This window comes from Linepithema humile, chromosome 5 (genome assembly GCF_040581485.1).
Source record: "Linepithema humile isolate Giens D197 chromosome 5, Lhum_UNIL_v1.0, whole genome shotgun sequence".
Taxonomy (NCBI): Eukaryota; Metazoa; Arthropoda; class Insecta; order Hymenoptera; family Formicidae; genus Linepithema; species Linepithema humile.
Window position 1 is genome coordinate 113,261 of NC_090132.1, and position 27,873 is coordinate 141,133.

At 32.2% G+C, this 27,873-nt stretch overlaps 2 protein-coding genes across 2 annotated transcripts; both read left to right on the forward strand.

The window, feature by feature from the left end:
• The first annotated feature begins 1,905 nt into the window (after positions 1-1,905).
• LOC105675267 (uncharacterized) lies at positions 1,906-12,458 on the forward strand. The gene is made up of 9 exons (XM_067355425.1): positions 1,906-3,960; positions 4,890-5,087; positions 5,177-5,545; positions 5,818-6,093; positions 6,840-6,952; positions 8,758-8,881; positions 9,109-9,243; positions 9,729-9,965; positions 12,289-12,458. The coding sequence occupies exons 1-9, from the start codon at positions 3,880-3,882 to the stop codon at positions 12,433-12,435; spliced, it is 1,680 nt and encodes a 559-aa protein (XP_067211526.1). The 5' UTR covers positions 1,906-3,879; the 3' UTR covers positions 12,436-12,458.
• A 3,517-nt stretch (positions 12,459-15,975) lies between these two features.
• LOC105675315 (uncharacterized) lies at positions 15,976-27,873 on the forward strand. Its single transcript, XM_012372341.2, has 3 exons — positions 15,976-16,031; positions 21,880-22,064; positions 23,878-27,873. Exons 1-3 carry the CDS (start codon positions 16,010-16,012, stop codon positions 25,804-25,806), a joined length of 2,136 nt encoding a protein of 711 aa, XP_012227764.1. The 5' UTR covers positions 15,976-16,009; the 3' UTR covers positions 25,807-27,873.

Below are 27,873 nucleotides of genomic sequence, written 5' to 3' on the forward strand. Positions count from 1 at the left end.
CACGCTAGAATTTATTTTATCTGAGAAAAGTACATATAACTAGTTTTGTGGAATATTGCTATTAACCATGCAATTTGTCATTAATCTTTCTTTAGAGCTACTTTAACTGTATTGTATAATGACAAGTGTGAAGAGAGAAATGTTAAAAACTCTTTCGTCCTATAAGAAACATCCTTCTTGTGCTGCTTCTAAAGACAATAAAGTTCTTAGATTCTTTCAATCATTAGTATAAGATTTAATTAAAGAACAGAATTCAAAACCTAAAATTTAGTATAAGAAGTATTAATATAAGAAACATAATTTTTTCTGTTTTCTTAAAAAAAATACCCCAGAGTTTAAGTTTTTCCTATTTTTTAATAACATCATAAACATACGTTTCTTGCAGTGTCGAATCATCATTCAAAGATAAATTGAAAAATGTTGTCAATTCTACATACCACATTTCTAGTGACAAATATAATAACTTGCTATATAATGCCTAATGAAAATAATCGCCTTGTAATTTTATATATTTGAGTATATTCTCATAAGAGTTATATAGTATTTGATCAAAAAGTGGTTATAAATGAAAAAACGAAGTAATAACAGCATTTTCCAAATGATCGAATAAGGAGAAAAAAATCAACAACTTGTTAAAATATTTTGTAAAGCAATTGTCACATTAGAAATATTAAAAGAAAATTTTCAACAGCAGCAAGAAATAATAGAAAATTTAGAAAGATTTATCAAACTATAATAATTTATAATATAACAACACGTTTACAATAATGTATGTTGAATTTAGTTACGCGACAGAATATTGCATAAACAGTTATCTATATGTATGTACGTCTCGTTGAAATATATTGCAACGTTATGCAGTGCGAGTGTTGATTCTTCGATTTTCCCCGATTATATCTTCATAGATATAGAATTTTACAATAGTGACTTTATATTTAGTTAAAATCCCGATCGCGAGAAAGCGAAAGTGTTCACGGGTTATCTGAGCATACGGACGTCCGGATGGATGATTTAACACCAGTGTGAACTGATGCTCGGTGATGGCACAGCAAAGAATTGCTCGCTCTGTGAAAGGCGATTTTAGATTGCGTTTACTTTGGACCATAATAAAGAGAACGTCTTCTCTTCTTTCTCCCCTTTCCCCTTTCTCTCTTTCTCTTTTCTTTTAAGTCTATATTAAATTTTAAAATAAATATGCGCACAAGAAACTGTGGAAATTACTATTTTTACCGAAATGACAAATTTATACAAAGCAATGTTATTGTAGCAATATTTTGAAGACGGTCTCTTATGTTCTTAGTGTATTTTTTAATCTATATTTTAAACACTGCGTTTGTGTGTATTGTCGTTACTCCAAAGAATAATATAATCGTCGAAAAGCCAAACGACGGTGCAAATTCCATCACATGCGATGCGATGTGCGATGCACATCTCTATTCTGACTCGTCTGCATCGTTACAGCATACTGCGCTACTTTTGCGTGTCTTTCACCATGGAAACTTCCTTTTCACCAATTACGTAGTTTCCTCCTCTAAAGCATGTCATCATCGAAGGTGCGAGATTAATGCGAGGTTAAATATTAAATGCATACTTTGCAAAATCAAATTGCAAATTTGCTTAAGTCAGAAATAAATACGGAAAAGCTTTGCTTACGCAAGCTTAGCTGCAAGCTGCTTAGCAAATGTCGTCTATATTTATGATGTAAAATCTTATTACATAATAATAATAATTTCTTTTGCTTGTAAAACAGTCTACTTACAATATTTGATAGAAAACACGATAAGTTTACAATTTTTTAATGACTTTTTTTAAGGATATATGAATTACATTTTAAATTTTTTTCATAATGATAAAACAATGTTAAAATGGTAAAAAATAAAAAAAAAAATATCGAGTATTTTGTATGACTAAAATAGAAAATGTTAAAATAAAAATTGCACCTTGTCCTTTTGAATGAACGTGCTACTATCGTGCACGTATAATTATCGTCTAAATTATATTGAGATATAAATATCGTATGCATAAAACAGTGATTGCTCTTATAAATTCTTCGTGCCACCAGTATATAGCATTTTTGTATTAATGTCTGACTGTGCTATTAAATAAGATTTTACGTTCACGATTGTTAAGCGTGCACTAAACTAACGTCTTACAATCTCGGTATCCCAACGTAATCCTATAATTTGAGCGTGCAAAATAAATTTGAAAAATAACGGGACTGACATTATACCAATTCAAACACTAATAATATGTGTAAAATATAATTATTCATTTTATTTAAAAAAATCATTTATTTTATGGCATCACAATGTTTAAATTTATATAATATTAATGTTAAAATCCCGTTATTTTTCAGACATACTGTGTGTGCAATCGCGTATGCAAACCCTGAACGAAGGTGCTACCATGAAAATGGACACACTTGTTTGAGTGGTAGCTTGGTGTTAGCTAAAACGGGCCGAAAAGAAAGTCAGGTTGTGAGAAGGTAAGTGAATCTAGCACAAAACACAATTGCTTTGTTTAAACTTACTAAGATGACGTTCACTATATGACCTTGCAAAAATTCACAAGAGTGAATAATGATATTTGCAAGAATAAAAATAAAGGATCTTGGCAAGCTCGGATGCAGCCGAGATGTAATAAAGCGTCAATGTGTTTATTCTCAACTTGCAAATTGTATTTTTTCCATTTGAGGTATAATTTTTGATTTCTATATTTTATCAATGATAAAGTGCAATCAGTACAATACGTACGCTAATATTAATATCGACGATTAACTATCATTGCTGTTATTATTTGCTATTTAGATTGTAAAATTTGCTAAAATTATAGAAACAAATTTTTAAACTTGTGGGTTAATTTTTCGCATTTCATGCCTATCTACTCTCTGCAACGTAGGAAGAATGAAATGAAGAACTGAGATGAAGAAGATTGCAACAACTTAGGTATCTAGATGTAATTAGAACAAGGCTAAGGGACAGTGGGGAGCGATTGCACCGATGCGAGGTGTTGAGTACGCCGCTTATTACTAAATAGAACATTCGCATCGTACAGCGTGCTGACATCGAAGATCAAATATATGTGTCTATAATAAAATTAAGTCGGAGTAATATATTTTAAATGAAAAAAATTATGTAAATAACTGTTCAATCAACTAAATTATTATTTGCATAAAGATATATTTACGTTAGTCATGAATAAATTATAAATCGGTTTTTTTTAAATTCTTTATCTATTATTCAAATCAGATTTTGGTCATTTTTGAAGACTCAAGAGTTCTTAAAAGTATATTATTATACTTGAATAAATATCCAACAACAAGAAAATGTTACGTAAAGATGGGAATTAACCTGCAAATGTAAATTTACACAATGCAATCAGTTTACACGCAAACACATTATTTACAGTACATTATATACTAATATACACACTTTATAAAATATATAAATATTTTTATTCATTGGAAAGAACCAGAATAAATTACTGAAGCAATGAATCGTAAAGTTATCGATAACATAGCGAGATTCGCACAAGCATCACTTTGAAAGTGCATTTATTACTACTTATTTACTATCTTGCACGATAGCTGCACGTATCTGTATTACGTAACATGTGCAAGTCACGATGTGATCTATCTAACATTTGCCTTGTTTGTTGAGGATTCCTTAATTAAGTGATTCCTTAATTTTTTAAAACTAATATATTACGATATATTGTAATATATTGTAACTCAGTGATGATTATATTGTGATTTGCACAAATACTCTATTTAAAATGTGCTGTTTTACATCAAATACATTTTATTTTAGATCAAAATGATTATTGGAAAGATGCGCTTGACAATATAACTACAAATCGACAAAGGAGAAGTTCCTCATCATGAAGACAAATAGACGAGGACATTGGTGTCGATTATTGTTGGTAGCTGCAATTTTATTCGAGCATGCTAATGCAGAAAAGGTTAAATATTCAAAAATCTTAAGCAATTTTTTTCCTTAATGCTTTTCGATGGCGAGTAAAAGTTACGCTATAATTTAAATTTATAGCATGACGCTCAAAGCATATAAACAATTTTTGCCTCTTTAAATCGTACTTTATTATGACAAATCACCTACGCAATACACACTGACTAACACATGATGAATATTTTTTATTTTGTCATTTTGACGATAGTTCTTTTGTAAAAATTGACTTTTACATCAGCAGTAGCATTAGCGTAAAAAATGTATGTTTAGCTTCAAAGTCATGTAACTTAATAATAATAATAATAAAAAAAAAAAAAAAAAAAAAAAAAAAAAAAATTGTAGCCAAATTTTAAGAAATGTATTTTTGTAAAATGTAATTTTTGATACTTGTCGTGAATTTGGCGAGAAAAATTTTTTTATTAAGCTGCGGAGTGTTGAACATACGTACCTAATTTTAAAAACAAAACAATGTCTTTTGTTAACTTAAAAGTGTAAAAATAACAAATGTTCAAAAAACGCTTCTAAAAGTAAAAGTACAGCATGTAAAAGTACAAACTTCTTTCGTCTGCAAAGATTTTTTTGTCGAACTTGAATGATTTGAAAATTGTTCGATTTCGAACGTTTGAATGATGTTCCCTATGTTTTATGAAGTAGTGCATTTATTATTATTTCTATAAATTTTCTGTAACAATTTGCTGGTTTACTGTTGTCAAGTTTATTACATTGTGTTGCAGGAAGTTCAGTAATGGATAATATATCATCAGGATTATAAAATAATTTTCTAAAATGTATCATTAGGCGAATTTAATCATCGAAATAACGCATTAAATTTATTAAATTGTTAAAAATATATATGATATATTACCATTGAAAATATATACATTGTTATTGGTCTCAGTAAATTATTCGAGATAACTGTTGCAGCGAAAACGGCAAATCTTTCGTGAACAAGTGCTGCCTGCATTAGGTGGCAAGATTCCAGAAGAAGCTTTCAGAACGGATCGCTTGGCATTGAATCGATTGAATAAGGAAGGTATCACTGTACCTGACGGTATAGTCCTAGACGCTCGGCATATCCACAAACATTCTTATTCCGATAAAAAAATGTTAGAAATAATAAAGGTATGTTTATATGTTGGTATATACGTGTGTATACACAATGTAAATATATTCTCTAGCTAAAAAATCATTGTTTTCTTTATTCAATTTAGGTCTATCTAACATCAGATGGCCGATACGTATCTCCAGAAGGCCGACCTCACTATAATCATCCGAAAACCGTCGATACGACCTACATTATACGTAGGCCGTTTATGCATACGAATCACAAAACACTGAACGCTTACGAAAAACTGACAAATTATCCAAAGCCACAGGTTTATTCAAATTATAGACAATTTGTTCCGATCGTATCGTCCATTAAACCGGAAGTTTACAAACCTATTATGATGCCTCTAATACTTCCGGCTGATACGGAACTATTTGATTCAAGTTGGAGAACAGAGTATGACTGGGATACTGTATATAAACCGTTTGACGATTATTTTATCGACAACATCGCACTCTTCAATTCGCATCGGGTAATATTGTTTGTATTAATTATTATTTTTTTATTGTATTAAGATGTATTAATATAATACATATCTTACATAAATGTATATAATAAATTTTATAACATAAACGGAAAGTATTGAGACGATATTGACCGCGCGATATCATTCTAATATTCGTCGGCATGCAGTATTTCGTCAATATTGAAATCTATGTAGCTACCGATTGTGAACCCCCACCTGGAAATGTATGAGTAGTTTTTCTGTATTATTAAATTAATCGGAGCCATACTGTTTTGTAGGTTATCACGGATTATCAAGGATTTCTCGATGAGTTCCATGAACGATCCTTGAGACATGTGGATTTTGAAAATAGCGACAGAAATCAACAGCATCGTCAGGACCAAAAATATCAAGAATTACAAAGTGGATTGAAACTGTCGTCTTATCAGAAAATCAAGTCAATTATCGCCAATCCTCACAATCCTGCCTACACAAATCTTACAAGTATACCGGAGACCAGTTTTTCTTGCCGTGGAAGGAACGGAATGTTCGCAGACATCGAAACTAAATGCCAAGTAAAACAGGCTCATTAATTCTTTTTTTTAACAATGACAAGAAAAACAATAAAAATCAAAAGTTCTTACGGCTATTGGACCGCAAAAAATATAAATTAATATATGAAAATAACAAATATATTTTGACCACACTTCAGGTCTTCTTCAGATTGATAGAAAATAGAGAAAGGAAGGAAAGGGCTTAAATTATAAAATTGAGAAATATTAAGAATGTATAAAAGTAGTTAAAGAATGAGAGAATACGAACAAAATTTATTTAATAAAAAACGGGCTCGTGTTTGTTTTTGTCATTGTTTTTTTTTGACAAATCATACGTTACATTATTTTTTTTTCTAATATTAATTTACATTATGCTTTCAATAATATTATAGAAAAAGAAAAGTGAAAATTAAAATTACAAATCATAAAATTTAGTTAAATTGCAACATAAAAATATAAACAGACAAAATCTAATGATATTAACTAGATTGGAACCGTTTAAATCAGATGTCGAAAACAATTGAGCTTTAATTTAATCCTTTGTTTAATTTCTTAACTGTTCAAAAATAAAAATACTTTATTGTCAAAAATAATTTTTAGAAGAGACAATTAAATATTTACGTAAAGTATATATGTTCAAAGCTCGTTAGAAGACCTAAATTCAAATCTACAGTCAAAATTTAAAAAATTAAAAACTTAATGTAGCTATTGAAAATTGAATTAAGTCACGCAACAATTATTTGTGTCATATCTGTTATTTCTTGCAGGTATTTCACAACTGTTTAGGTTCATCGAAAGTATCTTCTTTGTGCCCACCAGGAACCGCATTTTACGAAGCAAATAAGCGCTGCGAATGGTTCGACATTGTACAGTGCAAGCAGTAAAGTCAAAATAATATTGAAATATCCATAAAGTTTAAGTAAAAATAACAAGAGAAAAATTCATTGCTTGATTAAATATCATTTATTTTGAGTTTATTTAGTTGACAATCTAAATTAGAAAATTAAGTTTAAGAAAGAAAAAAAAGATTGTAAAACATATTTCAGTTACATATATACGTAGGTGTATGCTCTCTTTAATGGTACGTTGCTTGTATGATTGGATGTCAGTGAAAATAAATAAAGCTAAATTAAAATAAGAAATACATTTATTGTTTTGTAATAAATTTATAATTTATTCTATTTAACATTTATAAATTTATTTATCGCTTTAACTTAATTTACTTTTATATTTTATAGATATGTTTCTTATAAATTAGATAGAATGAGAAAACGGCAAGATAATGCTGTATGATTTCAGTAGTATGAATAAACGCGTCAGATTAATGGCCTACGATTTCAGTAGTATAAGTAAACGCGAAAGATCAATAGCTTACGAATCCAGGAGTACGAGTAAATGTGAAAGATTAATAGCATACGAATTCAGGAGTAAACGCGAAAGATTCATGGCCTATAATATAATATGTATTATTATTACAAATTATAATACAATATACGAATATAAAAAGTATAATATACAGTAGCTTTTGTGCTATAAAGATATTAATAAAGTCATTTAAACGCTTAGAAGTTTTATGGACGATGCAAAAGACTATACTTGAAAAGAGTCAAACAATACGATTTTTTATTTGTGTCAAAGCAAAGTGTCTAATAATGCAAAAATATTAATATTTTGATAGTAAAAATTATTATTAGAAAAATTAAAAATTTCGCACTAACATCCTGCGACGGTTCTTAAATGCTCTTCTATTATATTACTTGATTGTCATCATATGAGCCTTTCCATTATATGTGTTAAAAATTATTATATTATTATTTGCGCAAGAAACTTCTTTCGTTCTTTGAAAGAGAATCTTATTTGTCCATTCAAAGTTTTCTTATTATCTTTATCACCGACAAATTGCAAACTCACTGCAAACTCACAAAGCGAAAGTTTTCAAAGTTTGTCGATGCAAAGAATTAAAGAAAAAAAATATAAAATTTATGCAAAGTTGTAAAATCTTGTCTAACAAAAAATCTTACTTGATAAAAATATTCTATCTAATAGAAAATCCTACCTAATAAAAGATCTAAATACTTGTATGAATCGAATAAACCGATAGTCTAATGATTGTGAAATGCGGATAAAAACAACAATTTACCGACGATTAAACGATTTAACTTACGAGAGTTAATAATTAAATTTTTCACACATTTATACGCACTTTTGTGTGCGCAAATTTGTTGAGGAATACTTAGCGTAGAGCTCCGCTCAGTTACCGCTAATTGCATCTAAAATCCGAGAGTGATTGTTTCGGCATAACGCATAGCGCAGAGCTTGGTTCAATTTTCGCTATTTGCGTCCGAAGTCACACGAAGTTTATGTTGATAATCGACCATTACTCGGTGGCCGATCGTTATCAACGTTGTTTCGAGATCTGTGCTCGACCATCATCGATGGGTCCACGGATTTCGAATCTTCATGCTTGATCACGGAATTATTTATGCCATGGGACTCCCACAGATGCATGAGTAGGCTAGGAAATATTTAGAAGAAATTGGCAAGAAGAAATATATTTAAAAATTATTAATCGCAAATTGTTAGTCACGTTTTTGCTCTCTTACGTCAATTTGTACAATATTTAATCTTGGAAAAATTTATAAGAATGCAAATCACTTATCAAAAACAGAATAATTACCCATACAGCACAAAACATCCTCAGGATATCCTCAAGACATCGAGGATATTTTGGTGTCCCAAGGATGTTCTGAGGACATCGAGATCTCCCCAAGATGTCCTAAGGATATATAGGATATTTTGTGCTGTATGGGTAGACAAAAACTCATTAGCATAATGCATTAAGTTGTGGCAAATTGTACGAGTCTTACCATGATTCTAATTACGTCGGGAGTCCATAGTTTGTTAAAATTTCTATTTCATATAATGCAATTAGTCGACACACACGTATCTCTTAGGGTGATAATTGCTCGATGTCCTGCGTTACGTGTGTTTTAGACTTTCTCTTTCTGTGTGTGACATAATTTCTCGTATACCTAGCATAGCCTTACAGCGGAAACAGGTCCAGTTTCGTTCATATTCAAACTCGGTGCAGTCATGCTGAGAAGTCGCTGTATCTTTGCCGTACTTTTACTTGCCGCTATACTGGCAGCCTTCTGTTCAGCCATCGTTCAGGTAAATTTCGATTTTATTCGGCATATTAATAATAATTATCCATTAAATATAAATAATGTCTAACTAATGTGCATATGTGACAGTTATATTTATTAACAATTTCTAAAATACAATCAGTTTATTTTTATTTAGATTGTGTATTTTTCTGCTATTTCTTAATAAAATATTTTTAATATATGTTACAACTGTACTATTTTTCACAAACACATTTTAGAAAGATTAAAAAATATTTAGAACTGTTTGATAAAGATTTCTTTTCTTGCAGACGTGTTAATCTATAACTAAAAAATTGTATCATACGCGCGCAGTACATAATTAAAATAAACCGTTAAATTGTGAACTGTGTTCTTTTCAATATATATTATTAGTCATTTAAAATGTACTATAAGTGCTATTATTACTCATTTAAAATATCGTCATTAAATAACTTTTCTAACTGTGTCACTAACGGATTGCTGTCAATTCTTTTTATAAACTCTGATTAGGAACGAGTGCCGGTGGACGATTATCACGATGAATATCAAAATTTCCAACCAATAGTGGGATTTCGTCAGCCTATCATCGTGAAGGAAGAGTCAAAGAAGGAACAGGACTTTAGCAAAATTCCTGGAATTCCCGGAATAGATTATCCTATCTATCATACGGTGCCGCCTACAAGTTTTTCCTGCGCGTATGTTCCGTTTGTACCAGGAATGTACGCAAACGTGGAAACTGGCTGTCAAGTACGCTTCTATTTGCTTACAATATTTTATATTAACCAAAATTTATGTAAAAATAATTAGAATGAATTTGCTTTGATTTAAAAACATTTTGGTAATTTTTGTGTTTTGAGAATGTTTATATATAAGAACTAGAATAAAGCTAAATAAGGAAGACTGTTAGTAGCTAAGAACTTTTTATTTTGATGTAAAAAAATTGTTTAATTCTCTTTTTCCGTTATTTTAAATGTTGTTTATAATCATGGGAATAAAATAGTGTTTTGATAATGATTAATAGATAAAACTACACGGAATCCCATGGTGTATTTCATTTTTCTACAAGCTTTTCAACAAATGTATAATGCTTATCGGAGTCAACGCTCATTTTGCAATGATATCATTTTTACTATTATTTTTATTATATCAAATGATATATATTACTTCTAGTTTCTTTGTGTATAATAACGTTTCATTTATTGAAGAATTTTTTTAAGGAAATGTTAACACTACTATAACATACCTAACAGATTGTTACGATAACAATGAGAAAATAACTTAAATATATAAAATCCGAATAAAAATTAAGTTGACATTAAAAGTATAAATAATTCAAGCACATTATAAGTTTGGTTAGTACGACATTATTATAGAACAAATGTCGCAAAAGTATAAAACATCAAGAATATATTACGGATCAAGGACTTTGATAGAGCAAAAATGTAGAAGCAATGCACATATTAGTATCTATATTGCATATTTTAACATGATTTCAAAACAAAAATTATTTGCATTCTATTCTCGAAATAAAATTGGAATGCAAATGCGGATGTATGGTATAACATTCGAATGCAATACTAATATTCAGATTAAATTAAACGGTACTAAAAATAAAATTTAATTATTTAAAAAATTAAATTGTTTAATCAAATAAATGCTTTATCAATGATTTATCAGCCATTATTATCCAATGCTAATAGTGTATGTGCAAAATAATTTTTTCCGCGTCACACATTTTACGTGGAATTTTGTTGTACAAAATCGATGATGCTGCTCACAAAGCAAGGAAAAATTATTTCGTTATTTCAACACGGTGTATAAGCGACTAAAGTAGAGCGGATTTATTATGTAAGAGAATGCGAGCGCTGGCATTATTAAAATCTCAAGGCAACGCAGGAGTAAGAACCGATCTCGTCTCGGTGAAAGACAAACTGCGAGAAAAGTCTTGGCAAATTTTGTCGTACTTAATTGAGCTTGAATTCAGTCTTTTGGAGTCGAAATACACTCTACGTAATTTTGTTTCAGCTTGACAATCTTCGTAATTTTTAAGAAAATATTTCTTTTCTTTGTGACAAATATTGTGTGTGTTATTTTCGATATACATGCATTTAATAAACTAATAATAAATTAAATATAAAGACTAGAACGACAATTGTCATAAAAATATGACAGTATATATGTGGTTTATTGCTGAATCCTTAATGGATAATAAAACGCACTGACATAAATAACGTTACGTGACTCCGTTATGCATTGCGACTTGATTTTCAGAGCGCTAAACTTTCCTTCTCAAGAATGTCATTCGCTTCCTTTGTGTATTTCCTTAAAACCTGACTTCTTTCTACCGTTTCATATTACTCCTATTATTTTCAACAAACTTGCACAACAGTTTCACATTAATTCCTTAATTATGATACATATTTATGTAACAGAAGAGCATCGCGTATTATCTTTACTCCACCAGTTTATACAAAGTGATATCGATTTGTTTATCGATATCACTGGTACAAGAAAAACCAACAGAAAAAAAGACTACAAGAATCAAAGCGTAGGTGTTTCAGAAGAAAAATATTTTTTAAATTCGATAAAACTTATAAGAATAATAAAATTTGTTTATGTTTTATAATTTAAAAATAGATCAATAAAATACATTAATTAATAAGCATTTAACATTAAATTTAAGAACAAATTTTCCCTATATAAAAAGTATAAGAGGGCATTTACCAGTAGTAAAAAATGATAACGCCCAAATTACAGTAACTTCCTAAACAATATAATTTTCTATCATTAGATTGCACTGTATATTTATATGTATTTATATAGTATATATACGTACATGTGTGTAAAATTGCTATTTTGTAGATCAAAATAAAAATGCTATATTAAAAAAACAGAAAAAGTAAGTTTTATTTGATCAACTTACGTACTATTAGCATTGACAATTTTTGGCCCAAATATATTTTAAATTTATATCGTAAATATAAAATTTTAATAAATAGTCAGTAGATAAGTTTGTATATTGAATCCTAGATCATATTAGGTACAGTTACTTTTTATAATATTGTTACAGGCGTATCATATTTGTCATGATGGACGCGAAGGACATCAAGGTGCATCTTTCTTGTGCACCAATGGAACACTTTTCAATCAGCACGAATTTGCATGCGACTGGTGGTATAATGTTAACTGCGCCAACGCACCATCTCTTTACAGGTGAATTTTTCAGTATTAACGGTTGTTCTATTTTAGCAGGTATGCATTAACAAAGTACATAAAATATTTTACAAAGATATAATGATTTATTAACTCATTAAACATTCTAATGGAATACGAATAAGACCAACAACTCTAGGAAAAATTTTGTGATCATCAATAAGATCTTAAATCGCTCATACATACATATAATGATGCAGAAATATTCTTTTTCTCTTTTCCAAATTTTTTGTTTTGTTAAAGTCACGTATTCCACGTAGAGCCGTCAGGTTATAACAATATTTAATTATTATTAAATATAACAAACAACATTAGTTTATGTATTTATGTACTTACTCTCAACTTTACATTTACAGGCTTAACGGAGATCCACTAAAAAATCCATACGTACCAAAAGAGACAAAGGACGCAATTCGAAAAAAAATGAAAATTATCGTAATTTAAATATAATTAGCTACGTAGCTATTTAATTTGATTTATATGCAGAATTTATCATCTTCACACAAGTCTTATTTACAATTGCCTGGTTAAAATCAGTAATAAAAAAATTTAATATACTTCACAATGAGTAATATAAACTGTTTCTGACAATTCGCGACTCTGTACACGCGCATACACACCATACACACACACACACAGACCATACATACACACATACACACATACACACATGTAGCGCAAAGCCCATCGCGAATATAAAAAAAAATATATTTCAATTTTTTACATATACTTGTTCCAACCTATTTAATTAAAAGACAAGAATATCACTATCATGCTTTAAACAATAATGTTTAATATAATTATGGATTTCTGTAGATTCGCGCATAAAGATATACTTTCACTCGAATTCAATTGTTTTCGACGAAATCACTTCTAAACCACTAGCACTTTTTAATACTTTTTAATGAACATGAAAGTATAATATAGCAACATTAAATTCATACTTTATAATATGCCTGTCGAAAGCGATAATTACGAGAATTTATAAATACTGTATTTTCGTATTTATCTGGACTAATTTTGACCAAAATCGTGTATTGTGCGGCTCACATAACAAGAGAAAACTTATAGTAATTAAAAATTGATAAAATGCGCATAGAAACTAGTTCGTTTTAAACTGATTTCCTTATATGAATACAGTGAATAAATTTGTGCTTTAACGAAAACTATAGTCTTATCAATCGATCGATTTGTATATATTTTCTATTTTGTTTTATAATTAATCACAAAAGTTTATTAAAGCTATTTTATAATACAATAAAATAAGCTATAAAATCACAGACAAACAAATAAATCTAAAAAATGTAAAGATGATTAATATACTTGAAACTGATGTAACTGTAACTGATTTATCAGATATTGTCTGGTTGGAGATTACATGTTCGTTAGATGGTTATCGAGAAAACCTTGTAAAATACTTGGTCAGTTGCATTTTTCTGCCATCTTATTACTGTCTAATCGTCTGAGCTTTCGCAATCACGGTTTTATTATGAGCGAGTTTATTACACGCTCGCTCACGGTGAGAAAACAGCGTGAAACTGTAATGCGAATGTGTGTTGGCATTATTGGCATAGGTTCGTGTATGCGTCGTGATTTCGCGAAAAAAGTGATGTATTTCGATAGCAATCAGATATGCAATCGGAAGTCGGTGCAATCAAATTCGGCATATATAAACTGCAATTGTGAATTCTTGTAAGCTACATTAGTAGGCAATATTTCTTACTATTTGTAGCATAATTATTAGCGCTTTTCTTAGCATGGTTTTAAGACGGTAAGATATATAATTAATATATGTTAAGATATATAATTATTATATATATTATATTAAAAATATATAACTTATATCTCTTATCTCTATTTATTTCTATTCTAAAGATACATATATTTAAAAAGATATTATATCTAATAAAAATTTAGCTGAAAATTCTTAAAATTTGAAAACAATATATATTTCAAACTGATGAGTTGTGAATCTGACAATCAGTAAAATTCTGTGTAAATATTTGTTAGAATTTTGTTACATATAAAATTAAATTTAATTGGCAAAGTTGCTTTTTTGTCAAATTTGTGTCAACAACTGTTACAATATACTATTAGAAAAGCATTTTCCAGAATCAATGTAAACATATAAATTACATAACTTTTAAACTAATCAAGAAATTTGTGCGTAAATTTTACGTAAATTTAACAAAATAATTTTGACAGGTTTTTCACAGTACCAATGTTTTAACATACATTTTCAAATTTTAATAAATATAAATATTAGCATTCTCATTTTGATATTGTCATATAACTTTAGATATAATTTCTTGTGGCGTTTAATTACTCATTGCTTTAAAACATATATAACTTTCGTTCACATATATGTTTTAAAATTTATAAATTCACATTGATACTGAAAATATAAAAGTATATGCTATTTCTTTGTTTTTTATTTAAAAATAATGTTTTTTTGTAGTCTTTATGTATGTGCTATTATTCATTATTTGCTTATATTAAATGTCGCAGTTTAAAAATAGAAAATAAGAAATTAATCCAGATCAATCTGTGTGATTTAAAGAATTGAAAGCAGCTTCAGGGAAAAACACACATTCATCTAATATATCCAGATTGCTTTTCTTCCGACCGATTACCTTTCCCACGGCGGTTTGTAGCAAGCAAAGCAGCCGCATTCTTTCATTGCACTGGTCTCTTGTGTGTACTTAGTCACACAAGTACTAACTCGCGTGCACATCTGCATTACGCGAATTTCGCTTATACACACAAGGTAACTTTATACAACGCACGGCCCGCTATGAGAAAAGTTTTTCGGTGGGGGCGAGAGTGCTCTTATATGGCGCAACTGTAATGTAGTACAGTCATTGATCTCTAGTTTGAAAATCAAATGTGTTTATTTGAAACTGTATCTACAACAAATATATATATCGGCTTATTTTTTATTTTGTCTGTTGGCCTTTGAAGCCGTTTGGCTAGAATGATCGACAATCAGAGCTGTCCTCCATTTCGTTAAAATAATGTAAGTAATTTCCATAAAAATGCCTTTAAATATAAAATGTAAAAGCCTTTAAATATAAAATCAATTCGACAGACAATAAAGTCTGTCACGTGTGTTTGTTTTAACGCATAACTATTTGCGCAAAGCGTGATTACGTTGCGAAAAGTTTTGGTTCGCTCTTGTGCCATATTGCAACGATAGTCTGTTCTATTACAATGTATCTTGTCATCCGATACAATATTAATTTTTTAAATGTCCGATAATTTTGCATAAAGAAGATGAAAGAAAAACTTAAGTTTGGAAAAGGCCTATTAACGATTATGGTACATGTATATTTTAATGAAATAAAACTTTTTACTTTGACCTTCAAAGACACACACTCCAAAGACTGTACTTCATGCAGTGCAACCTAATATAATCCGATGCACTTTGGTGCACAGCACACCGCGGAAAAGTGACGTATAGAACAATCCCACCTGGTCCGGATCCGCGGGTGCGGCCTTTCCCCTCGGTCTATAAAGCCACTAGAAATCCACTTCCATCGAACATTCGCTCGGCACCCCGTCACTCATTTGTTCTCGCTATGTGGCTGCTTATTTTTGCAGGTGAGTGCAATACATCACACACTTTATGGCGCGGAACAAGGACGAAATTTTTTTGAGACTGCTTCCGTAGAAGCGTTTGTACGATTTGTTCTATTATGTCCCGTTATCGCCCTTGTCTAACTGTGGAAAATACAATGCGAAGTGTACGTGCAACACATTTCACGCGTGTGTTTTTCAATACGAAACGAGTGTGTGAATTTTGTGCGAAAAGGATGAATTTGCTATCGAATAGCATACAAGTTTTTGCGAAAAGTTTTTCAAAACGCATGGATTGTTTTATTGCGTGACGCATGTTTTTATCCGTTTTTGTTTGTTTCTGATGATTTTTACACAGAAATTGCGAAAAGGTTGCGATTTATTTGGCTTATTTTATTTGATGAAAGCAATTTCGTTTAATTAGATTTTCAGAGTGTAAACAGACTTGTGACTGAATTTATAGAAATAATATAAAAGTGAAAAAGCAGTATTGTTTAATATAAATGGTACGAGTAAATTGATTAAATAATTTCTACGTCTTATATATGTATGGTCATATTGAATAGGGATTACAATAAATTGCATGTTAATCCATCATTGTCGTACAAAGTACATCGTAGTAGAGAGCTCCTCCAATATCAGATCGTGTTCAATACTGCAGCTCATCAAATGGCACAAACACGCGACACTATTCATTTATACACATGCGTCAACGTGCTCGCATTTCAACGTTGATGATTGCACTTTCTCTCACAAAGTACAACATAGTAATTCCAAACGATACCATCGTTGAAAAACATTTTTTTAAAGAATCTTTAAAAATCAAAATGCAGATTATTTTGTAAAATTTGATAAAGGCTAAAATTGAGCTGTGTGTAAATTGGCACATATTCTATTTGTGTGTTTTTATTTATTTATTTATTTATTATTATTTCAAACAATATTACAAGTTTTAGAAATAATGTAAAAAATGTTTACGCGTGCGAGAAAGTTGTTGCAATAATGTGTGAGCACTTAAAAATAAAAGGCACTATTTAAAAGGCACCAGTTGCTAGTTGTGACGTTACGTATAGAGATTTCATTATATGATAGATTTGTATACATACATATATATATATGTAGGTATATGTAGAAATATATTATAAAAATGTATGACAGTTCGTGCAATTGTTACTGTTGTTACTTTCTGAGCGTAATAATTCAGTTCTCTATTAATAAAAATCTGATAATAAAATTCAAGAATTAATTTACTAAAGACCGATTTGGCAATTAATATTTTACATACATATATTTGACGTGAAAATTCGAAATAAATAAAATAATACAAGAACAAAGAAGAATTTTGTAAAATTAAAATGTTATCAGGTACTTGTAATTCGGCGGCAGAAAATTCGATTCAATATCAATGTTTCCGGATGAGAGTCGACCCAATTAGTTAGAACGAGAGGCGAGGATAGGGATATGAGCTGTCATGAATTGCATTGACTTTCCAGGTCATCGGCCGATTGCACTGACTTCCAGTGTAAGGTTTACCATACTTGCGTAAAGCTAACGCTACGCTGCTTGCAGTAGAAACGTTTGCTTGTGCATCTAAGATTGAAATCTACTACATCTTAGATTTTTTTTTAAATTGCAAAGAAATTTGTACTTTATCAGAATAGTTTTATGAAATGACACTTTGATGACATTTTTTCTATAACGCTATTTATATATACAAAATTTAATATCTACATTACTATTTTTTTATCGCGTTAATAATAGGTAACGTTAAATTTAATATAAAAAAATTGTACCAACTTTTCTAGTCATCTGACATATCTCTTGACAAACTGAAATATTCTCCGCTTAAGGTATCTCAATGCGATAATCACACTCAGCTATAGCAATATCAATGGCAATGTTCGTATATTAGATCAATAGAAAGTTGTTCCTGACACACGTTTACGCAGCGACTACACACTGCAACCTCTCGATTTCTATTCGACACGTTCACTACACAATTTTATTCTCTTTTATGAGTTTCTTCATAGTCCATGACATCACTACAAAACATCCTTCTCATAACGGCGAAGCTATCGGATTTTCTCATCTTCGAAAGGAACTGTACGTAATAATAATTGCCGCGAGAAGTCGGCGGGTCTCTTTGCTTAATTTCCTCCTTGGCATGTTGATACAATGTTACAATGAAAAGTCGAGATTTGCGTTCCAAAATTTTTCTCAGCTTCTTCGATGTACAAAAAAGCGCCGAACTAAAAATCGTTTTTTTTTTCTTGCATGTATCGAGACCTTCTACGTCACATTTATCATGGTGGAAAAAAAGAAACATTGTCGTGATCCGATCGCAACAGTTCTACTCATCTGAAACGAAACAATCTAAAAGATTTTTATTAATTATGGCTATAACCCGTGTATCAGAAAGAAAAGAAATTAAAAATTATCAAAAGGGCAAAGTTTCAAGAAACACATATCGATTTTTTAGATGTAAAATATTTTAACTCTAACAATTGCAAAAAAATTAATTAAATTTTAAAGATATCACAATAATTATAGATTATAAATAGATGTGTCTTATTTTTGAAGAAAAAACTTGAAACCGAGTACTTCTCGAAAAATTCTGTCAACAAGTGTCAAAAACCATTTTTAATACAGGCAATTTCTTTGGTGATGCAATTTATAAATACGTGTAGCTTCTCATCATTCTTTTGTATTTTGCCAAAATTTTTTTGAAATTTATTTTTGATAATCTAAACATAAAAAGAACACAAGAAAGGATCAATTTTTTTCATATTCTAGACAACAATGTCCTTTTAAAGTAAATGCTGTTTTGAAGTGTATTAGTTGCAAGAAAATGTTATCTAGATGTCTTTTAACAGAATAGAGCAGAAATATCATACGGCCTTGAGAAATCTCGACCTCGATTAGATTGCACGGGAAAGATTATCCGAGAGTGAAAGGGTGATGGCGTGGTTTTGCATTGTCCCGATTGCATCACTAATTTCACTTCTAATGCGACGCTTGAACGGATTAAACTTAATTATACCAACGTGGTTTTGAAAGAGTGCTTATTATACGCTATGCTGATCGACTTTTGATTCGAACTTTTGTTTGGTAATTGATTGCATCGTATTGACAACTCTGAAAGGAAAGAAAGTTTGCGATAACAAATTTCTTCAAATAAAAATAATTAAATTCATGTCGAATTAACGTCCAAGTAGTACATCAACGTATGTACACATTTTATTGCTTTCGTTTAAGATCGTATTTTATTATATTTAATGTTATTTGTGCGTGTAGTCAATAAATAATACCTGAGTAAGCTTCTTTTTTCAAAATTACTTGCGCGGTAAAAAATCAAGAAAACTTTCTATATTTTAATAATCGTGTCATATAACAACAATGTAATTTAACACAAATAAGAGGAAACAAGAAGAAAAGTTTTTATCTTGCTATACTTTCCGATTTTGTTGATTCAAAATTTTTAATTTTCGAAAAAATAAAATCGAGCTAAATTTTAATAAATAATGCATATTAAACATGCGTTTCGATAAAACATGAAAAGATTAATTCGCAATAATAGTATATTAAATGTGAATATATTTAAATAACGCAAAATTAGTTACGCGCGCGTTACATTGAAAAAAATCCGAAACAAATTATTTTTCCATTTGTGGCTTATCCGCCACGTAAAAACAGAAGGAAAAGAAATATAAATTTTTCGCGTTAAATAAATTGCGGTCGGCAACGATTAGAGTTAACATTTTTGTGGCATATAGCAGGGGCGCGGACTCCTTGAGGCGTTAATTAGGTAAGAATTGTTAATCGCTCGCGCACGCGGTATGAAGGATATTACTTAATCGTGTATTCTACTTAAGGACGCACACGTAGCGTTACTCAACGCGGGAAAAATTACTCACATCCGCGGAATCTTACGGACTGACAAAGGAAGGAAAGCCCGCGATCGCGGGCTCCTTGTACGCTTTTCTCTTTTAAGTTATTTCAAAACCACGTTTAAACGTAGCTTTTACAAGAAGGATAACTGACTCTGACTCTGAATTTATTTTTTTAAATAGCGTTCACATTTCCGTATTCTGTCTGATGAATTACACGATGATCGACAGAATTTAATAATTTAGCATTTTTTTAACAGCGAATTATTTATAGGAAATCAACTTTCCTTTGAGAACCGTAATGACATAGAAGCATTGATTCTTCGACTTTTTTATACTTTCATCATTTCTAATCAAAACGCCGTTAATTACACTTTCATTACGCGACGTACAAATCAAGTTTTGTGATGGTAATTTGTGATATTTAGTACCGACTAAATTACCGAGCAGAGGAAACTAATAATAAAGGTGTGCGTTTTGCGAGATCATAATCATTACACTTTCCTTCCTTCGCCTACATGTGGTGCAGGTAAAAACAGTAAAACTTTCTTCATCTTTCAGGATCACGTTCAGGACTAATTACAAATCAAAATCAAAATTGTGAATTTTCATCTGATATTTTAAATTATACATAAACCTTTAACGCATTATTGCATAAATTACGTGCCAATTGAAATCAGTGTATTGTGTCAAATTGATACGGTTTTCCAGTCGAAATGTTACATTTGCTCGCCAAAACTGTTGTAATTTTTCTTTTTGCAATACTGATTTGTAATTTTGATTTGTTTTGTTAAAGAGAAAGCGGTTTCTTTGAATTTCTTGCTGCATTTTATTGCAAGTTTAATCTAGTGTGTACATATAAAAAAAAATAACAATATGTGTTGAAATCAAATTCCAGCAAATTTCTGCAAGCATGTGTGAGTCATTTCTGCTGATATAATATTTTCATTGTCACAATATAAAAAGCGGCGCTAAAAGCTTAATCTTCGTGTCGAAAGTCTATAGGTATACAACGTGTTACAGTTTGTCAGCAAACCGTTCATTTACTTAGCACGTCAGCTTTTATCTTTTTCCGCAGTGACGAGACGCTTGAAAATGTTGAAAGCAAAATCCGTGGGAAGAGTTTCTCGCGAGTGAACGTCGTTCGCGTAACTTTCTCCACGTTGCTTTCCCAGCTCTGTACTGAGCGTTTGCGGTCAGGCAGAACGATATAAAAGTCACTTCCACGTTTGATTATTCGATCAGCAAAACAATATTTAGATAGAATATGATATCTTACGCAATAGATAATAGATCTTTGGAAAATAGAGATGCTTTATCGCGCAAATAAAATATTTATAAAAATATAATTGTGTTAATAGATATTTATTAAGAGAGTAAGAGTATTCTATTCTTAAAACTATAAAAAATTGTTCCTTTTTTTTGCATTATTTTGCAGTTTACAAGTCTTAAAAATATGCTTTTAAAATATGTTTCTTTGAAATACAAAGACATAACAAAGCCGGAAGTATTTATAGAATGCAATATGTAGAAAGATTATATAGGTATCTACATTCGAAACTTTGAACATGTTCTTTCGAAACTATATTTCTTTTAAATGGTTGACATTTTCAAAAAATTTCAAAAAATATTGAATTTTTTCTACATACAAGATGCATGTCTGTTTACACGTTGGAGCAGAATTATCGTAATATTTTTGAATTAATTGTTTTTATCTATATAAAATTTTGGAAATAATAATAATGTAACAGTTTTCTTTACGAAAATGCTAAAGGACAGTCTATTTTAAATAAACTTTCGAATAGAATAGTCCTCCAAAATAGCTTTTGAAAATAGCTTATTGCTAGTTAGTTTTGAAATGCACATATCAATTTTTCATCGAATAAAAATAGTTAATTATTAAAATGAGTTAATTTTGCAAAACAAACAAGCTATTCCGAAATATGAAAGTTGCTTTGATTCATTGCAATGTTTGTAATCAACAGGTCTTCTGGCAGTCTCCGCTGGAGAGGAGACTGTCGTCAAAAAGACATCATCATCGTCTAATGCCGATGACATTATTATGCTGGAGATTGATATCAAGGAGCCCGTCAAGAGGTCACCGGTCTCAAGCGTTTACGGAACTTCAGGCAGTCAATTTATCGTTCGACACGGTGATGACTCTCAAGAGGTAATGAAATGGCGGTATTGCATGCATCTATTATATACTTGAACGCTACGATTAATTGTAAAGTGTCCAGCGCCAAATCCGTTCTATCGTACATTCAACGTCATTGTCGTCGGTCAACCATGACTGTTGACCGCCTATCACCTCCGACGTACTGACTAACTAGCCATGAACAGTCTATTTTTCTGCAGTACTCAAAACGAACGGTAGTGTATGCAGAGGTGGACGCCTAGGTCCGCCTTCAAGATCTAAGCAAAGCTCTGACGCAATGTAGCAATAGTATAGTTGTAGCACGACTCCTTTACTTATACGAGGATTTCCATTTCACCGGTACACTTTGAGGATAAAGAGAGATTGTATATTCCGTGCTACGCGTGAGAACCGCATAAAATAACGGACCTCTCTCTCTCTCTCTCTCTCTCTCTCTCTCTCTCTCTCTCTCTCTCTTTGAACTCTATAATTCCATTTCAATTTTTGTTGCAAATTATAGATTATATATATATTTAAAATGAGCTTTAATAATTTTAATATATGCATTTTTCAAATCATCAAAGTCATTTTGTGCGTAGAAAGTTTACAATAGTTTAAAATAGAGACTTTACAAATTTATAACTGCAAAACCGCTTGAGATTAATTCAAACAAGTTTATAAAGGCATGGTTCACATATCTTTCGAAGAGGCTTTATAATTGTGGTCAAATTGTTATCTTCTTCTCTTCCTCTTTGCAACTCCTTCAGAATTTAAAAAATAAAAGAATCCAATAACCAGAGTTGGAAAACAACCGTGTATTTTTTGCAAGCATCTAAATCGTAAAATGTGCGAAAAGACTCTTTACTGTGACTAACGAACTTAGTAATAATAAATTAAAACAGCTTGTTATCGGGCATGTTAAGAGATACAAAATATATTTGCATAAATTCTTATTGATAAAAACTTAATAAAAGTAATTGATAAAAATTTAATGCTATTCCAATTTAATAAATGATGTCACGTAATCAAATTAACGCAATGAATTTAGGTTTTATTGTATGAGACATATGCCTCAAATACCTCCTACGCGCTCACTCGTGGTCGCTCGGCAGCGCTATGCTCGAATGCAATCGCTCGCTTGCATAACTGCGGCGAGTTTGCACACCTTCTAATTGCCCCAAGACCCGACAGGACCGGTATAACCACACCCACTAGACAGCCGGCTGTATGTTCTCTATTTTATCAAATCACGTACGATATTTTCACCGCGGCCTTGAGTAGCACTGTTTTACAACAGGATAAGTTATTTTCGTGACCGTCGTTTTCTTTAACGACGGTTGTTGGTTCATCCGACGTGCCGCATTGCAAGTGCTTATTCATTCACGGAGCAATAACCTTCGGTGATCCGCTCGACGTCCGCTCATAAGATCAAGTTCAGCATGAAAATCTAACGAAACTGGAGGCACTTTCAGTTATTATTCAGTTTCTTCTGTTCGCTAATTTCGACGGAGGAAAAAGGATTCTTCGATCAAACTCAATTTGTTGAGACGAAATTATTTACTATAGTAACTATATTGTTTTATAAAAATTATAAATTTAAAAAAAATTTAATTTGTGGCTTTTGCAGCCTTATAACAAAATATTTATTATAGTGAGACATTTAAATGTAAAATAGGCTTCTTCAATGCTTTCTTCAGGTGTGTGTATCGCACTTAACACCTTATTGGTGAAAAGGTAAACATTTTTAAAAATAATTTGTAATTTATGTTAAGAAAACATAACACAGAACTTTCTGCCGTTTTGCCTTTGCACCGCTAATTAAGGCTAACCAGTAAATTTGTTTCAGCTATCGCCAGAATATTTAGCTGTACTACGACAATTTACCGGAACCGAACCGCAACCGTATGCAAGCTCAAATAATGCGCTTCAGCGTAGACCGCCACTTCCGGCTAGACAGCAACAGACACTGCAGCAAGCGTATTACAATTACCGTAAACCCGCTGTAGTTCCTCCGCGACCGAGACCTCAGCTACATCCACAGGCATTAGTCCAAGCTGAGGCTGTGGCGCAAGCTCAGGCGCAAATTGACGCACAGAATCGTGCTGCGGCATTACAGTCAGCACGCAGCCCGTCCGCAGCATCGGTATACCAAGTCGAATCTTATACTCAACCGAAAGTGGGCAGCTTCGATCAGGAATTGCTGCAATTGGTATCCGCCAATCAAGCCCAAGAATTTAATTTAATTCCAACGCAGCCTAAAACTAACTATCCGCAACAACAAGAGTATGTCAAACCAACGATAGCACCGGCAGCATCTCAGTTACCCGAGCAATATCATATCGAAACTAGTCCGCCTCCTCGTTATCCGTCGCAGCAACGAGTAGCGGCGACGTATCAGTCGATCGGGCAACCGGTTCAGATTCAATATCAAAACGCACAACCGGCGGACCATCAACCGTTCCGACCATCGCCGCAGTATGATTACGTAGACGACGGCGCTCAGTTGCAAGCCCATCAAGCACAGATTCAGGCTGAAACCGAAGCAAATACTAGGGCTCAGGCGCACGCCGAGGCGCAAGCCTTGGCCTTCCAAAAGATCGCCCAGGCGTCGTATCAGAAGCATCACGATGCCGCTCTGGAGCAGATCAGAATCGACCACGAGAGATACAGACAGCAGAGTGCGTTGGAACAGATTCAACAAGGAGAGGCCGTAAGTGAAGCTGGACAAGCTCATATCGAAGGTCGATCGCAGCCGAAGGATCCGGAAGCCGCCTACAGGACCAAGCTGAAGGCACAGGCGGCTGCCGAAGCCGCCGAGGCCAGAAGACTTCAGACAGCTGCCGAACAAAAGGCTCACGCTGACGCCATACGTCACGTTGAAGCTCAGCAGCAGGCTCATGTAAGAGCGCAAGAAAAAGCTCATTACGATGCTTTGAATTTCGAAAGAAATCAGCTGCGGGCCCAGGCTCAGGCTCAAGCGATAGCGCAGGCTCAGGCCGAGGCTCTCTACAAGGTCTATCAGCAATCGCGCGCCAAAGCCAATAACGAGATCTTGGCGATCGCCAAGGCTCAGGCCGAAGCGAAAAAAGTGGATCCCGAGGGCACGCCGGTCATTCAATACCTTTTACCTAATACTCCCAAGCTGCCACCGCCCAACAGTTACTTCACCAATGATGATGTGAATAAGTATCAGGCTTCTGGCTCCACGTATGCCCCTAGAACGGTCGCTAAGCCAGAGTCAAGCGAGTCCACCGCCACTCAAGAACAAGCCTATGTTCAATCTGTTATTAATCGACCTCGCCAAGCGTACAAATTGAAGGTTCCACCGACACAGTCCTCCGTCTATATTTCTCAGTCAGGCATCTTGAAAAAATCACCTCTCAGATCTGTCACCATCGAAGAGATTGTCGATCAAAGTCAATTAAACGACCCTCAGGTTGTACGTGTTCCCTCGCCGAAGGACCAGCAACCCCTGACGCAAGAAGAGCTGTCCGCTCTGATTAATGCCGGTTACAGTGTTACTCCAGCGCCTTCGGCAAAACCAACCCAGCAGAGCTATATACCGCAGAACACTTCCGGCGCGTACTACTTGAAAAAACAACGGCCGGTTGTCAGGCCCGAGTACGTCACGCTTGAGGAAGTCGTGAAGCAACCACAAAGACCCACCAGAAAGAACGCATCCGTCCTCAAACAGGACGATACCAGTACCAGTGAGAAAGTCACCTATTTGGTGCCTTTGGAACCTAGTTTTGGCACAAGACAGCCGTCGGTTTAGGAGTAATGAGTAATCATGTAAGCTTTGTTATTGAAAAAGTAATGACAAAGTTGAAAACTTGAACGTCAATTTTCTTCAACATTTATTCGTTTTGTGCATCAAGTATCATAATTCTCTTTTTCAATCAAAACTTGTGAATTATATGTGAGAATTAATGGAGAAAATTAATACATATAAAGATTATCTAGAAAATAAAAATATAAGCGCAATAAAAATTTAAAATATTACATATTTATTACGGAATTGAGTAAACGCAATCTTAATACATATCTTTAGTTATTTTTTAATTGTAGTTGTTAAGGCATTTGTTTTTTGGTTTGTGTATGTATGTACAAGTTTTTGTATTCCGATATAGAGAATTTTGCCGCCGGTATATAGAAAATTTTTATCCTTTAATTAAATATTTCTTTAAAAATAAAAACAAATAAAAATTGCTCGAAACAAGATCTAAATTGATTGTAGAGTTTTAATTAGAAAGTTATAAGATTTCTCGTTTCCAGCATACAATCAGGCTACATGCATAGACGGCCAAGTTTCACGATATCGGAATACATAATCTCCCAAAAATGCATGCTAAAAAATGCTTTGGCAATTATAATGATTAAATCGAAAAATGACTAAGTATACAAAGTGTTTCACAATGTTTGTTCAAACGCTTGTGTACAGGTAGAACACGGTAAGCTGAACAAAAAAGTCCCTTACCGTTTTGCAATTTTCGCAATAATAATTGAAAGATATTAATTAACACGTTGCGTGCTACGTTGTGTGCCACCGATGACCCACGCTGAACTTTCCATTTAGCCGTTTAATATTTTAAATATAAAGAAATACATTATCATAAAACAATTTACAACTTATTTCTTTTGTTCTACACTATTTTGATAATACAACAATCTTAAAGTATATGTTTTAAGCTCAAATAATAATGCACCAGCGTGGGCTATCGGTGGTCACGCAAAAATGGCTTGGCACGGAACGAGTTAAAAAGGATTGACGAATGATTGCGCGATGCACGCGGCTAGACGATCCGTAGGCTGTACGAGCTAGGTGGGTCAGCGGCGTGTCGCACGGCAACGAAAAATAACAGCGGAGATCCAGCCTCACGCGTCATTTCTGCCCGCTCGTTGCTCGCTTATTACTCCTCTCGTCATGCGCTGTTGTTTTTCGTTGCCGTGCGATACGCCGTTGATCCCACCCAGATTGTACAACTCACGGTCTAGCGCAACGTGCAACGCGCTATCATTCGTCAATCCTTTTTAATTAGTATCTCAATTATTACTGCGACAATTGCAAAATTTCATGAAACACCCTGTATGTATTAAGAGTGTGCTTCTACTCAAATTTAAATAATAAATATATTTTTCATGTTTATTACGTTTGTTTTGTTTTTTTTACTTTCTAGACTATTTTCGTCAAACAACCAAAATTGACAAATTTTCGTAGATTCTTTTTCTTTTCTTTATATTTGTTTGATAGTTTTATTTAGCGTGTTCCTAATTAGACAAATATAATTTATAATATTGATTGCAGCTTTTCACTTTTCTTTTGCGACTTTGTGACTAATAATTTTTCCTAAGCCTTATCCTTTGGTACGAGTTTGTGAACTTAATAAAAGAGAATGTTCGAGTTTTACTCAATGTAATTTTAATCATGAATGCTTACCAGATGGTATTGTGCAGATTTATAAAATATATCGTGCATAAATTACATTAAATTATAAGTAATTCGCATCACGTTGAAAAAAAGCGGAAATTATCTAATTCTGATAATAATTGATTCTGGGACGTAAAATTAAATTCTAAAATTATAAAATTACGCATGTTATTAATAGATTTTAAAGGAATCTTGTAGCATATAAAACAGAAAATATAAGTATATAATTTATATATTTTATATACGACGACAAATAGAATGTAATTCACAATCGGAAGGATTTTGCAATAAATCCACATATTATATGTAGGTAGATGGTAAGTGTGACGGTGCTGAGTCGAATGATCATTAATTTATACTCTTTTTCTGTAAATACTAGTATTTTAACGTTAATAAAAACAGTTTAAAATCCTA

Coding starts and splice junctions, on each gene's coding strand:
- LOC105675267 (XM_067355425.1), top strand. CDS start 3,880: ATGAAGACAAATAGACGAGGACATTGGTGTCGATTATTGTTGGTAGCT. Junction 5,546..5,817: donor CACTCTTCAATTCGCATCGG/GTAATATTGTTT, acceptor ACTGTTTTGTAG/GTTATCACGGATTATCAAGG. Junction 8,882..9,108: donor GGATATTTTGTGCTGTATGG/GTAGACAAAAAC, acceptor TCGTATACCTAG/CATAGCCTTACAGCGGAAAC.
- LOC105675315 (XM_012372341.2), top strand. CDS start 16,010: ATGTGGCTGCTTATTTTTGCAG. Junction 16,032..21,879: donor GTGGCTGCTTATTTTTGCAG/GTGAGTGCAATA, acceptor TGTAATCAACAG/GTCTTCTGGCAGTCTCCGCT. Junction 22,065..23,877: donor ACGGTGATGACTCTCAAGAG/GTAATGAAATGG, acceptor AATTTGTTTCAG/CTATCGCCAGAATATTTAGC.